General features: G+C 41.3%; 2 protein-coding genes across 3 annotated transcripts in view; one reads left to right on the top strand and one right to left on the bottom strand.

Annotated features, from left to right (window-relative positions):
- The window catches only part of LOC117354053 (ATP synthase subunit C lysine N-methyltransferase-like), a 73155-nt gene extending 73063 nt beyond the window's left edge, over window positions 1-92 (bottom strand). Inside the window, exon 1 of the mRNA XM_033930843.1 lies at window positions 2-92. The gene's annotated coding sequence lies outside the window, so the exon portion shown is untranslated. The remainder of the gene's footprint in view (window position 1) is intronic.
- Window positions 82-13120, top strand: part of RAB3C (RAB3C, member RAS oncogene family) — a 324341-nt gene continuing 311302 nt past the window's right edge. The window contains exon 1 of one of the 2 annotated variants that reach the window (XM_033930810.1): window positions 82-237. In XM_033930810.1, the coding sequence (XP_033786701.1) occupies window positions 220-237 (18 nt within the window). In that variant the 5' untranslated portion in view covers window positions 82-219. Of the gene's footprint in view, window positions 321-13120 lie in introns of both variants that reach the window. The other variant, XM_033930819.1, reaches the window with a different exon arrangement.

The raw sequence follows: 13120 nt of genomic DNA, 5'->3' as shown, positions 1-13120 counted from the left end.
CCCGCCTTCGTGCGTTAGTTACTTAGCACGATGCAAAAACACACCTCTCCTCCCCCAGGGGCGTGCCAAACTCTCAAGCCACAGTTGATTCGCGGGCCAGGCGCCTGCGCATTGCTCTGAGTCATTCACGGCGCTCTCCGCAGAGTTCCAGTGACGTCACGTCAGCAACTACAGTGCACACGCGGCGGCGTGAAGTTGTAAATCATTTCTCGAAAAGTGATGGTGTTGTATGGCGGGGTGAGAATATCTAGTCTTAGGTGCTAATATTTCCATTCGGTGGCTTTCAGAATGTCATCAGTTGAATTGACAATGTGTTGCTGGTATGTAATAATATCTCTCCTGAGAATAATAAAAATGTAAGATCTTGATGTTCATGTGTTTAGACAAGTACTGTATATACGGCTATGGAATGACTATTACATGCAATACGGCTTTGGAATGACTATTTCAGATATGGGATCAGCTATATGGCTGGCCAGATGTTGCTTTTAGTCTGGAATTTGTTTTCACTGCCTAGACTCGTGCCTGTCAGATATCCACGTTTTATTCTATCATAAGGCTCCAGAAAAAGGAGGACGGATTGAGACATCTGGGGTTTACATCTGCTGAAAAGTAATGGAAGTAAGGAGGAGAGATAGAGAAAGTAAAACCCGGATGTCTCAATCTGTCCTCTTTTTTTTATGGAGCCATAAGCTAACCCTATAAAAACTGCAGCAGAAGATATTTATTTATTATAGTTAGAAATAATACAACTAAATTGGATTGAATAATTATTCAAATTTCTATACCATTCTCCCAAGGGAGCTCAGAACGGTCTGTCCTTATGCAATTTTTTTCTAAAAACGTGCATCCCCATTGGCTGCCAGACGGCAGTAAGAGGCCTATGGCTGCCTGCAATCAGGATGCGTGTTTTGAGAATCAGGCCCTAAGTGTTCCCTATTTGTCCCAGCAAGCTCACAATAGGCTAGGTACCTGGGGCAATGGAGGATTTAGGCCCTCTTTTACTAAGTTGTGGTAGAGATTTCTACCACTAAATACTCCGACGCTCATAAAATTCTATGTCGGAGTATTTAGCTCTCCGGGCCATGGTAGAAACATCTACTGCAGCTTAGTAAAAGGGGGGAGGGGTTAGTGACTTGACTTCTCCTCTATGGTGTGCAATGGCATAGCAAGGGGTGGTGGCACCCGGTATTGCCATGCTGTGCGCCACCCACTCTTCCCTGTCACTTGAGTGTCCCCCACGTACCTCTCAAAATGTTCGCCAGCACGAGCAGCATCTTCCACCTGCTTCTTACGCCAACCTTAGCGTCTTTCTGACATCACATCCTGGTCTCTCCTTGAATCTCAGAAGAAATAGGAAAGTAGCAGAGCAAAGAAGACAAGCAAAACTTTTTGATGTTAGAGAAAAAGTATTACAAATGAACCGAGTGTTTCAACGTAAAGTTCGGCAAGGCAAAGAATGATATCTAAAGGATATTTGTCAGAAAATTGAATTGGAACATGTAAATGAATAAAACAGATTAGCATATTGATCAGGATGTTAAGAGATTGTGGCACAAATTCAAGCCTCAATTTGGAATGCTTAAAGATGCCAATGGAATGATATTGAATGATCCACAAAGCATTAAAAAGAGATGGAAAGAATATATGGAAAATTTATACAAAAAAGGCAATGAGGATAATATTGGGAAATTGAACTGATGCCAAAGAAGAACCCGATATTTTAAAAGAAAAAGTCATAGCAGTAATTAAAGTTTTGTTGAAAAACAAGTCACCTGCTATTGACGGTATTCCAAATGAATTACTCAAAGACTCAGAAGGTGCAATCATGGTCCTCACTTGACTGTGTCAAAAGATTTTGAAGTTAAAAACCATGGCCAACCAATTAGAGAAGATCATTGTTCATACCTTTACAGAAAGGTAGCATTAAGGACTGTAAAAACAACAGAACGATTGTATTAACTCCACTTGCCAGCAAAATATTGCTGAAAATAATACAATGAAGGCTACAATCATATGCTGAGCAAGAACTACCCGAAGTTCAGGCTGGTTTCAGAAAAGATCGAGGAACAAGAGACATTTATGCCAATGTTAGATGGATATTGGAGAAGAGAAATGAATACCAAATGCCCCTATACTTTTGCTTCATCAACTACAGCAAAGCTTTTGACGGTTTTGATCATGATAAACTATGGAAAACTCTAGCACAAATGGGAACACCCAAACACTTAAGTCAGCTGATAAAGAGCCTCTATGAAAGTCAAGAATTGAGAACAGAATATGGCAGCACTGATTGGTTTATCATGGTGTCAGGCAAAGATGCACCTTACCTGTTCAACCTTTATGGCGAACTATCTTCCAGAAAGCAAATTTGGAAGAGGAGAGCTTTGGTTTCAAAGTTGGTGGCCGAAATATTAAAAACCTGCACTATACAGATGATACAACGTTCATCACCAGCAGCAAAGAAGACATGCTTTATCTACTGAGAAAAGTCAAAGCCGAAAGTTATAACATGGGATTAGAACTGTACATAAACAAGACGAAGATCATGAACACAGAAAATGATGACAATTTTGAGCTTGATAGAATAGAAGTTGTAAAGGATTTAAATCTCCAGAGCTCTTTCGAAAACGAAGCAACTATCAGGGAAGAAATACTCGGCAAAATTGCTCTTGGTCATTCTTCAATGAAAGTATTCAAAGGCAAGGAAATAACACTCCAAACGAAGATCAGACTTGTCCATGCACTCATTTTCTCGGTAGTCAATTACAGGTGCGAAAGCTGGACACTATAGAAACAAGACAGAAAGAAAATTGACTCATTTGAGCTTTGGTGCTGGAGAAGGATTTTATGCATCCTGTGGATCGCCAGAAGAACTAACAAATTGATTCTGGAAGAGATCAAGCCGGCTATGTCACTTGAAGCCCAAATGATGAAGTTATGACTGTCTTATTTTGGTCACACCATCAGAAGAGAAGGACATCATGTTTGGGAAGATTGAAGGAACCAGACGAAGAGGGCTATCTGCAATCAGATGGCCGGACACATTGAAAACAACCATGTAGATCAGGGATCTCAAAGTCCCTCCTCGAGGGCCGCAAACCAGTCGGGTTTTCAGGATTTCCCAATGAATATGCATTGAAAGCAGTGCATACACACAGATATCGTGCCTATTCATTGGGGAAATCCTGAAAACCTGACTGGATTGAGGCCCTCGAGGAGGGACTTTGAGACCCCTGATGTAGATGTGGCCTTACTGGACTAGCACAAAACCGATTTCTTTTTAGATTTTTAATTCATCAAGTCGCTAGGACTTGAACACGAGTCAATGGCAACTAACACACTAGAGATGGGAATAACAAGTGAGATAATTAAATTTGCTGATGACACAAAGTTGTTTAAAGTTGTTAAATCACAAGAGGATTGTGAAAAATTGCAAAAGGATCTTGTGAAAGTGGGAGACTGGGCATCAAAATGGCAGATGTTTAATGTGAGCAAGTGCAAAGTGATGCATGTAAGAAAGAGGAACTCAAACTGTAGCTAGGTGGTGCAGGGTTCCACGTTAAAGTCACTGCCCAGGAAAAGGATCTAGGTGTCATCGAGGATACGTTGTAAACCTCAGCTCAATGTGTTGCGGCGGCTAAGAAAACAAATAGAATGTTAGGAATTATCAGGAAATGAATGGAAAACAAGATGAAAATGTTATAATTCTCTTGTATCGTTCTATGATACAGCCACACCTCGAATACTATGTGCAATTCAGGTTGCCAAATCTCAAAAAAGATATAGCGGAATTAGAAAAGGTAAAGAGAAGAGCAACAAATATAATAAAAAGGATGGGATGACTTCCCTATTAGGAAAGGCTAAAGCAACTAGGGCTCTTCAGCTTGGAGAAGAGATGGCTCAGATATGATTTAATAGAGGTCTATAAAATACTGAGTGGAGTGGCTGAGGTAGATGTGAGTCACTTGTTTACTCTTTCCAAAACTACTAGAACTAGGTGGCATGTGATGAATCTACTAAGTAGTAGATTTAAAACAAACCATAGAAAATATTTCTTCACACAACGTGTACCTAATTAAACTCTGGAATTTGTTGCCAGAGAATGTGGTGAAATCAGTTAGCTTAGCAGGGTTTTAAAAAGGTTTTGATTATTTCCTTAAAAGAGAAGTCCATAGGCCATTATTGAGCTGGCTTGGGGAAATCCACTGCTTATTCCTAGGATAAGCAGCATAAAATCTGTTTTACTACTTGGGATCTGGGTTGGATACTTCGATTTGTCCTGGAATGGCAATTCTTATATTCTCTCAATGACAAAAAACACCCAATATTCTTCACAGCACTATGTACTAAAAATTGGAGAAAAGACCTCAGTGTCTAATAGGAGTTGAAAAAAAACAATCTCTCCACATAGACTTTCTTCTTCAATATTACACAAATTTTGAAGCAGGGAGACACATCTTTGGTCTGAAAAACTCCAAAGGGCAACTATCTAAGAAAGGCAGTTGATCATATAAAGTGCATAATTCAAAGTCTCATAAAGTGTCTAAAGTGCAGCTTTCCACATTAAATTCTAACATGCCCACTTATGTTTTTTGAAGTATCCTAGTGCTGGACTTATTTTGAAGCAGAAAAAATCGCCAAAATGAAGCCAATGCTTAATATAGAAAAGTGGTTAAATTAGAACCGCAGCATCTTCTCAAGTGTCCATTTCCAACAGGGCCCCCTGTTTCGCTGTCCACTTCTTCAGGGAAATGAGCATCGATTGATCCGCTTCACAACTGTTGTAAAATGGCTCCTCGGCGTTCCTCCTGGCCACAAGAAAAACGTTTTGAGCGTCGGGTCCATCAAGGACACATCCCTCAGCAGCTTGTATGGAGTCTGGCTAAGATCCTGCAAAACCACATTAAGATCCCAAGAAGGGAATGGAACTTGTTGCAGGTTTCTGGGTCTCAGTGTGTCTTTGTCAGGTAGAAACTGACGTTTTAGCCACCATGCTGTGACTTTCTTCAGGATATGCTCTGAAGTTTGCAGTGTGACTTTGTAAATAGTGAGTTTAAACTCTGTAAATACTGACATGATTGGGAACAGGGCAGTCCACCAATTTGAATTTTGGCGGGAAACTTGGTTGGTCAGAAATTTGAGTTTTGTCGTGAAAGTTCATAGAATGGAAGAAGTCTCTGGTAGGCTGAAACATCGCTTTCAACCTGTCAAAGATGCAGTGAGACCTGCAACAAGCACAATGCCAGCTGCGGAAACCCTGAGAGAACATCTAACTCAACTCCACAGGAGAACATCTTTAAACCTACCAAAGTTATTGGCTTTGCGCTTGGCTAAGGCTCTCCCTTATGTTAAAGGTATGCACCAAATGGGTTTTGTGGCTCAAAGACATTCTTCAAATAACACCAGATTGGCTCTTCACTTGCTAAATTTAACAAAAAACATAGATGATCGGCCTTCTCTGTATCCTTGGATGCAGAGAAGGCCTTTGATCGTGTGGAATGGACCTTCATGTATCAAGCAATGGATTGGTTTGGTATTGGTTCAGGATTTATACAATGATTCAAACCTTGTATAGTTCCCCTTCTGCCAGATTATATATAAATAGTCATAAATGAGAGTACAAATGCCACTTCTTGCTTGCTTATCTTGATGCCACAGAGTCTGCTGTCATTGCGTCTTCATATTTCTGAATATATTATTGCATTAGAAAAGCGTGGAGAAATCAGCAATTAGGGCTCCTTTTACTAAGTGTGCTAGCGGTTTTAGCACGCGCACTTGATGCTAACGCATAGAGCTTGCGTTAGTATTTTTCGTTTAGCGTGGGGTTTTCCGCGCGCTAATCTTCAGCACGCACGAAAAACGCTAGCGCACCTTAGTAAAAGGATCCCTTAAATGCTGAAGAGAACAAGCAACAAAGAGCAGGAGCCACCAGAGATTTACACTGATCCAGCGGAAACAAGCATGATTACTGTACTGCAAAACGCTGGCCACGTCGGTAGCAGTGTAGCAGCAATGAAATCCTAAATGGCAGGAGATAGTGTTTATGTGAACTTTCACTATGTTAATGTTGGACAGAATGACTGACTGACTAGAAACAAGTCGCAAGGAGAAGAAATTTAAGATAAGCGAATTGATTATACAAAAAGAATATTCCATATGTTTTGATTTTCTTTTCTCAGGATATAATGATACTGAACTCTGTGCATGAAATCGATAATAGCATGACTGCATGAATCAATATAAATGCATGAACTTTAGTATTGCATGATAGAATTGATTAGTTTCTAAAATATTTAAAGAAGAAGATAAAAAATTTTAGAATTTGATAGCGATTTCAGGAAATCAGAAGGTGTTTTTTTTTGTCAATGATCTGATTAGGAGCATTGAGATTTGTCACACTCTGACACCAGATGGTGCTAAACTCCACTTCTGAGGCATTTTTCCACCTTTATAAAATAAGAGATTAACAGCTAAAATATTAAAAATAAAAATAATAAACTGAAAATAATAAACTATTTACAAGAGTTAGGTAACATTAGTCTTACACAAGTGGGTTTGATTTAATAGTGAATTCCTGTGCATTAGAAAGGTACCAGAATCAAAATTGTAGCTGAACCACAAGGAGCTCAGGTTTCAGGTGGTCATCTTGTATCTTCTCATGCTGCCTCCCTCTCCCTTCCCTGTTTTATTTTTCTTATATACTAAAATATAGTATCTTTTCAAGTATTTACTTTTTTCCCTGGTTGAAAATTAAATCGTTTTCTATACATGCATATAGGTGCCCCTATAGATTAATTTTTTTCCCTTTGGTTTAGAGAGAAGCAATTTTATATTGGATAGCTTGAAGGGTAAAGAAACAAACAAAGGAGGTGACTGGTTGGTCTTTGATCTCCTTTATTAGATAATATGATACTGACTCGACACGATCATGTTTCGGCCTAAAAAGACCTGCCTCAGGAGTCTGATTATATGAACTGAGGAGAAGGGTATTGGGGATTCACAATCATGTGACACTTCTCTTTTAGTCTTTAAAAAGACTCTTAGTTCGCCTGTCAGCAAAAGAAAGACAATATAATTATTTGAAGTAAATGAAAGGATCATGAAGACTATCAGGCCAGATCTAAGGCTGTCAAAAAGGCAGTCAGGGAAGCCAAACTTCAAACAGAGGAAGATCTAGCACGGAACATTAAAAAAGGGGACAAATCCTTCTTCAGGTACATTAGCGACAGGAAGAGAAACAAAAATGGAATAGAACGCCTTAGGAAATCAGATGGAAACTACGTAGAATCTGATACTACCAAAGCAGAACTGCTAAATGAATACTTCTGCTCAGTATTCACCTGTGAAGCACCGGGAGATGGTCCGCAACTACAAATAAGAAACAGCCAAAATGACCTGTTTCGTGATTACGAGTTTACACCTAGTAATGTCTACCACGAACTTTCAAGACTCAAAGTAGACAAAGCTATGGGGCCAGACAATCTACACCCCAGGGTACTCAGAGAGCTGAGTGAAGTTCTGGCTGAACCACTATCCGTACTCTTCAATCTTTCCATGCGCACGGGAATAGTACCCCTAGACTGGAAAACAGCTAACGTAATTCCACTCCACAAAAAGGGCTGCAGAACGGAGACAGGAAATTACAGACCGGTGAGTCTTACATCCATAGTGTGCAAACTCATGGAAACACTGATCAAACAGGAACTTGACAAAATTCTAGATGAAGAAAATCTACGTGATCCACAGCAACACGGATTCACCAGGGGAAGGTCCTGCCAATCTAATCTGATTGACTTCTTTGATTGGGTGACCAGTCATCTGGATGCCGGTGAGTCCCTTGACGTGATATACTTGGACTTCAGCAAAGCTTTTGATAGCGTTCCACACCGCAGGCTGTTGAACAAACTAAAATCGATGGGATTAGGGGATACATTCACAACATGGGTAAGGGATTGGCTAGATGGTAGGCTTCAAAGGGTGATGGTAAACGGTACCCCCTCCAAAACGTCAGCAGTGATGAGTGGAGTACCTCAGGGCTCCGTCTTAGGGCCGATTCTATTCAATTTATTCATAGGAGATTTGACCCAAGGACTTAGAGGAAAAGTATCACTGTTTGCCGACGATGCCAAACTATGCAACATAGTTGGCAAAAGCAGTGTGCCTGACTTTATGACGCAGGACCTAAGACAGCTTGAACAGTGGTCATCAACTTGGCAGCTGGGCTTCAATGCTAAAAAATGTAAAGTAATGCACCTAGGCAAAAAAAATCCACACAGAACTTACACACTAAATGGTGAAACATTGTCCAGGACCACGGTGGAACGTGATTTAGGAGTGATCATTAGCGACGATATGAAGGCTGCCAATCAAGTGGAGAAGGCATCGTCCAAGGCAAGACAAATGATGGGCTGTATCCGTAGGGGTTTTGTCAGCAGAAAACCTGAAGTCATAATGCCGCTGTACAGATCCATGGTGAGACCTCATCTCGAGTATTGTGTTCAATTCTGGAGACCACACTACCGAAAAGATGTGTTGAGAATTGAGTCGGTTCAGCGAATGGCTACCAGGATGGTTTTGGGGCTCAGGGAACTCACGTATGAAGAAAGGTTAAAAAAACTGCGGATGTACTCACTGGAGGAGCGAAGGGAGAGAGGGGACATGATTGAGACCTTTAAGTATATTACTGGGCGTATAGAGGTGAAAGATGATATCTTCAGTCTTATAGGGCCCTCAGTAACCAGAGGACACTCGCTGAAAATCAGGGGAGGGAAATTTCAGGGTGATGCGAGGAAGTACTTCTTCACTGAAAGGGTGGTAGATCATTGGAACGAGCTGCCTCAGAGGGTGATTGAGGCCAGCAGCGTGTTAGATTTCAAGAGAAAATGGGATATTCATGTGGGATCTCTAGGAGAGTAAGAATCAGGGAGTGGGTCATTGGTATGGGCAGACTCGATGGGCTATAGCCCTTTTCTGCCGTCAATTTCTATGTTTCTATGTTTCTATGTGCCTGCCTTGTAACCCACATACATTAGCTGAAGGCAATACTACATTCCTCTATGAAAACGGAACTAAGGGTGGCATATATAGGGCACAAAGATATGTGTCTTGAAGCATCTGAAGTAGATCTTTTGATATTTTAACCCTAATATTTAAACTTTTGAATAGGCATGATTTGCTAAATATCCTCTCTTTACCAGATTATTATCCTCCCTCCAAGAATTTCTTCCCTGTATTTTCTTTCATTTAGCAGGTATTGATAGCTGTTTGACTTCTATACAGCCATACATAGTTGAGTTTTTGCCTAACTGGTCTCCTGTAACAATTGGAAACTCTCCATGAAAGTATTTTCTTCTTAGAGATGGAGGTGAATGCATAGTACCAGCCACCAGAGGTCACCTGTGTTTTACAAATCAGTTTCTATTTATCTTGAATTTTCTATGCCATTGCTAGGATGAGTCATTTTAACAAACGTAGACAGATACGTTTAAAACAAAGATATTTAGATCTTATGATTTGCTGTATATAGTGGGCATTAGTGGGCTATATATTTTTTGACATGACATATCTTTATACTAAGTAAAGCACATTTGTAGTGTTTCTCTTAATTTTAACATTGCCATATTATTGTTTGACATGTTAATGTCTGAAAAATCAGCTATGGATACCAGTAAGGGAAAAAAACTCAGTTTGTCCTGGTCATTGTACAACTATGCAGTAAGTTGATATCATCACTTAGGGTTTAATTCAATCAGATCATTTTTGGCCTCTGTCATAATAGTAGGCTTTTTTGGGATACAGTGGGTTAAAAAAAAATCAAATCATGGTCTGAAAAAGATATTTGGAAGGCAAAGAAGAGGAGCCATTCGGAATGCTAAATTAATACTCTTCACAATAGCAAGCTTTAAATATCTCATATTCAGAGAAGAATGGAAAGCAGACATTGAAGACAAAATAACAGAAAAAGAGCAGAAGCTGAGCTAGAACTGTAAGATATGACATAATGGTAGGACTAAACCCAACCATTTTAAAGAAGGAAAGGAGAGTATCTCTTAGGCCAAGATGCACAAAAATCAGTTGGTATTACCAACTAGATCGCTGTTGGCTGATTCGCTGGCCGATTCCCCAACAGCAATCGATGCACTAACAAGTTTGCATGCAAATGCAACCGATTCAATCGCTCAGTGAGCAATTGACATATGCGCAAAGCCCTAACAGCAGTGACAGGGAAAGCAGCCTCCTGTCACTGCTGTTAGGGCTTCTGGTTTTGTTTTGTTTTTAATGGCACAAATGTTGTGCGTGTGTTAAACACAACCTGTGCCATAAAAAAAAGCTCTTCGCACCTTGCCCTCCCACCCTGCACTGGCCGCCGGCACCTTGAGGAACCATCCACCCTGCCGACCTGTGGCAAAATGGCAGGAGGTATGCCCACTCCTTCCTGCCACAAAGGAACTCCCTCCCCCCGACCGAAAAAAAAGGCAGAAGGGATGCCCACTCCCACCTGCCACAAAGGAACTCTCTCCCCCCTGCCTGAAAAAAAAAGGCAGGAGAGATGCCCACTCCCTCCTGCCACCGGATACACCTCTCCCCCTCCAGGCCCCCCTACCCTTTACCTCTTAAAAGTTGGGAGCAGGAGGTACTGAGAACATCTCCTGCTCTTCCTCCCTCTGACTATGACACTGGGCCATAGGCCCCTCCCAAGAAGGGAGGGGCCTGATTTGTCTGAGCCAATCAGGGACATCCTTAAACTCCTTCCTAAGGAAGTCCCTGATTGGCTTGACTGTGCTGATCAGGGCCTTAGGCTCCTCCCCTTGTATCCGGGATACAGGAAGGAGCCTAAGGAAGGCCCTGATTGGCTGAGATGCCTCAGGCCCCTCCCTTACATCACATAATTTTTTTTTTCAATGGCACAGATATTTTGCGTGTATTACACACGCAAAATATCTGTCCCATAAAAAAAATGAAAAAAATCTGCAAGGCAGGGAAGAGGCACTGTGGATCAATTTGAAAAGAGGGAATGGTGAATATATTTACATTGGTGTGATTATACAGGCCCCTTCACAGATGGAAGAAGTAGATAGAGATTTAGTAGACATTCAGAATATATCTAAAAAAGGGGAAGTCTTACTAATAGGTGATTTTAACATGCCGGATGTTGATTGAGGTATCCCTATTCCAGGGTTTTGTAGAAGTAGGGAGATCCTGGATTCTCTACAAGGAGAGCTGTTGGTAATGGAACCAATGTGGGATAGGGTCATACTGGACTTAGTGCTTACAAACAGGGAATTACAGGCCGGTAAGTCTGACTTCTGTGGTAAGCAAATTAATAGAAACACTTTTAAAACAGAGAATGGTGAAGTTTCTGGAATCCTGTGGATTACAGGACCAGAGGCAACATGGATTCACTAGAGGTAGATCTTGTCAGACAAATCTGATCAATTTCTTTGACTGGGTGACCAGAGAATTGAATAGAGGATGTGCGCTAGATGTGGTGTATTTAGATTTTAGCAAAGCCTTTGACAATGTTCCACACAGACGTCTAATAAATAAATTGAGTGCCCTTGGGATGGGTCCCAAAGTGAAGGGCTGGGTCAAGAACTGGTTCAGTGGAAGGCAACTGGTTCAGTGGAAGTGGATGGTAGTGATCAATGGAGAGCGCTCTGAAGAAAGGGATGTTACCAGTGGTGTGCCTCAAGGTTCTGTTCTTGGGCCTGTTCTTTTTAACATTTTTATAAACGATATTGCTAAAGGGTTGTCGGGTAAGATATGCCTCTTTGCGGATGATACCAAAATCTGCAATAGAGTAGACACGCCGGATGGTATGAATAACATGAAGACCTGGCGAAGCTTGAAGAATTGTCTGAAATGTGGCATCTAAAATTTAATGCTAAGAAATGTAAGGTCATTCATTTGGGCTGCAAAAACCTGAGGGAACAGTTTAGGGGGTGAAGAACTTATGTGCACGACAGAAGAGCGGGACTTGGGTGTGATTGTATATGATGATCTTAAAGTGGCCAAACAGGTTGAAAAGTGACGGCAAAAGCTAGAAGGATACTAGGTTGCATAGGTAGAGGTATGGCCAGTAGGAAAAAGGAGGTATTGATGCCCCTATATAAGACTTTGGTGAGACCTCATTTAGAATATTGTGTACAATTCTGGAAGTCGCACCTTCAAAAAGATATAAAAGGATGGAGTCGGTCCGGAGGAAGGCTACTAAAATGGTATGTGGTCTTCATCATAAGGCATATGGAATATGGGGGACAGAGATCTCAATCTGTATACTTTGGAGGAAAGGCGAGATAGGGGAGATATGATAGAGACTTTTAAATACCTACTTAATATAAATGCGCATGAGTCAAGTCTCTTTGAAAGGAAAGAAACATAGAAACATAGAAAATGACAGCAGAAAAGGGCCACGGCCCACCAAGTCTGCCCACTCTAATGACCCACCCCCTAATTTCTTCCATGAAGAGATCCCACATGCTTATCCCATTTTTTCTTAAAATCTGGCACGCTGCTGGCCTCGATTACCTGCAGTGGAAGATCATTCCAATGATCAACCACCCTTTCGATGAAGAAATACTTCCTGGTGTCGCCATGAAGTTTCCCACCCCTGATTTTCAATGGATGCCCTCTTGTTGCCGTGGGTCCTTTAAGAAAAAAGATATCTTCTTCCACCTCGATACGGCCCGTGACATATTTGAACGTCTCAATCATGTCTCCCCTCTCTCTGCGCTCCTCGAGTGAGTATAGCTGCAACTTACCCAGCGGTTCCTCATACGGGAGATCCTTGAGTCCTGAGACCATCCTGGTGGCCATTCGCTGAACCGACTCAACTCTCAGCACATCTTTCTGGTAATGTGGCCTCCAGAATTGTACACAATATTCCAGATGAGGTCTCACCATGGATCTGTACAATGGCATTATGACTTCCGGCTTTCAGCTGACGAAACTTCTACGGATACAACCCATCATTTGTCTAGCCTTGGATGAAGCTTTCTCCACTTGATTGGCCGTCTTCATGTCTTCACTAATGATTACCCCCAAGTCTCGTTCTGCTGTAGTCCTTGCTAAGGTCTCACCATTTAGGGTGTAAGATCTGCATGGATTTCTGCTGCCA

The sequence above is a fragment of the Geotrypetes seraphini genome, chromosome 1, assembly GCF_902459505.1.
Source record: "Geotrypetes seraphini chromosome 1, aGeoSer1.1, whole genome shotgun sequence".
In the NCBI taxonomy this organism is placed as follows: domain Eukaryota; kingdom Metazoa; phylum Chordata; class Amphibia; order Gymnophiona; family Dermophiidae; genus Geotrypetes; species Geotrypetes seraphini.
Note: the sequence above shows the minus strand (reverse complement) of the source record. Positions and strands in the feature narration are given on the sequence as shown.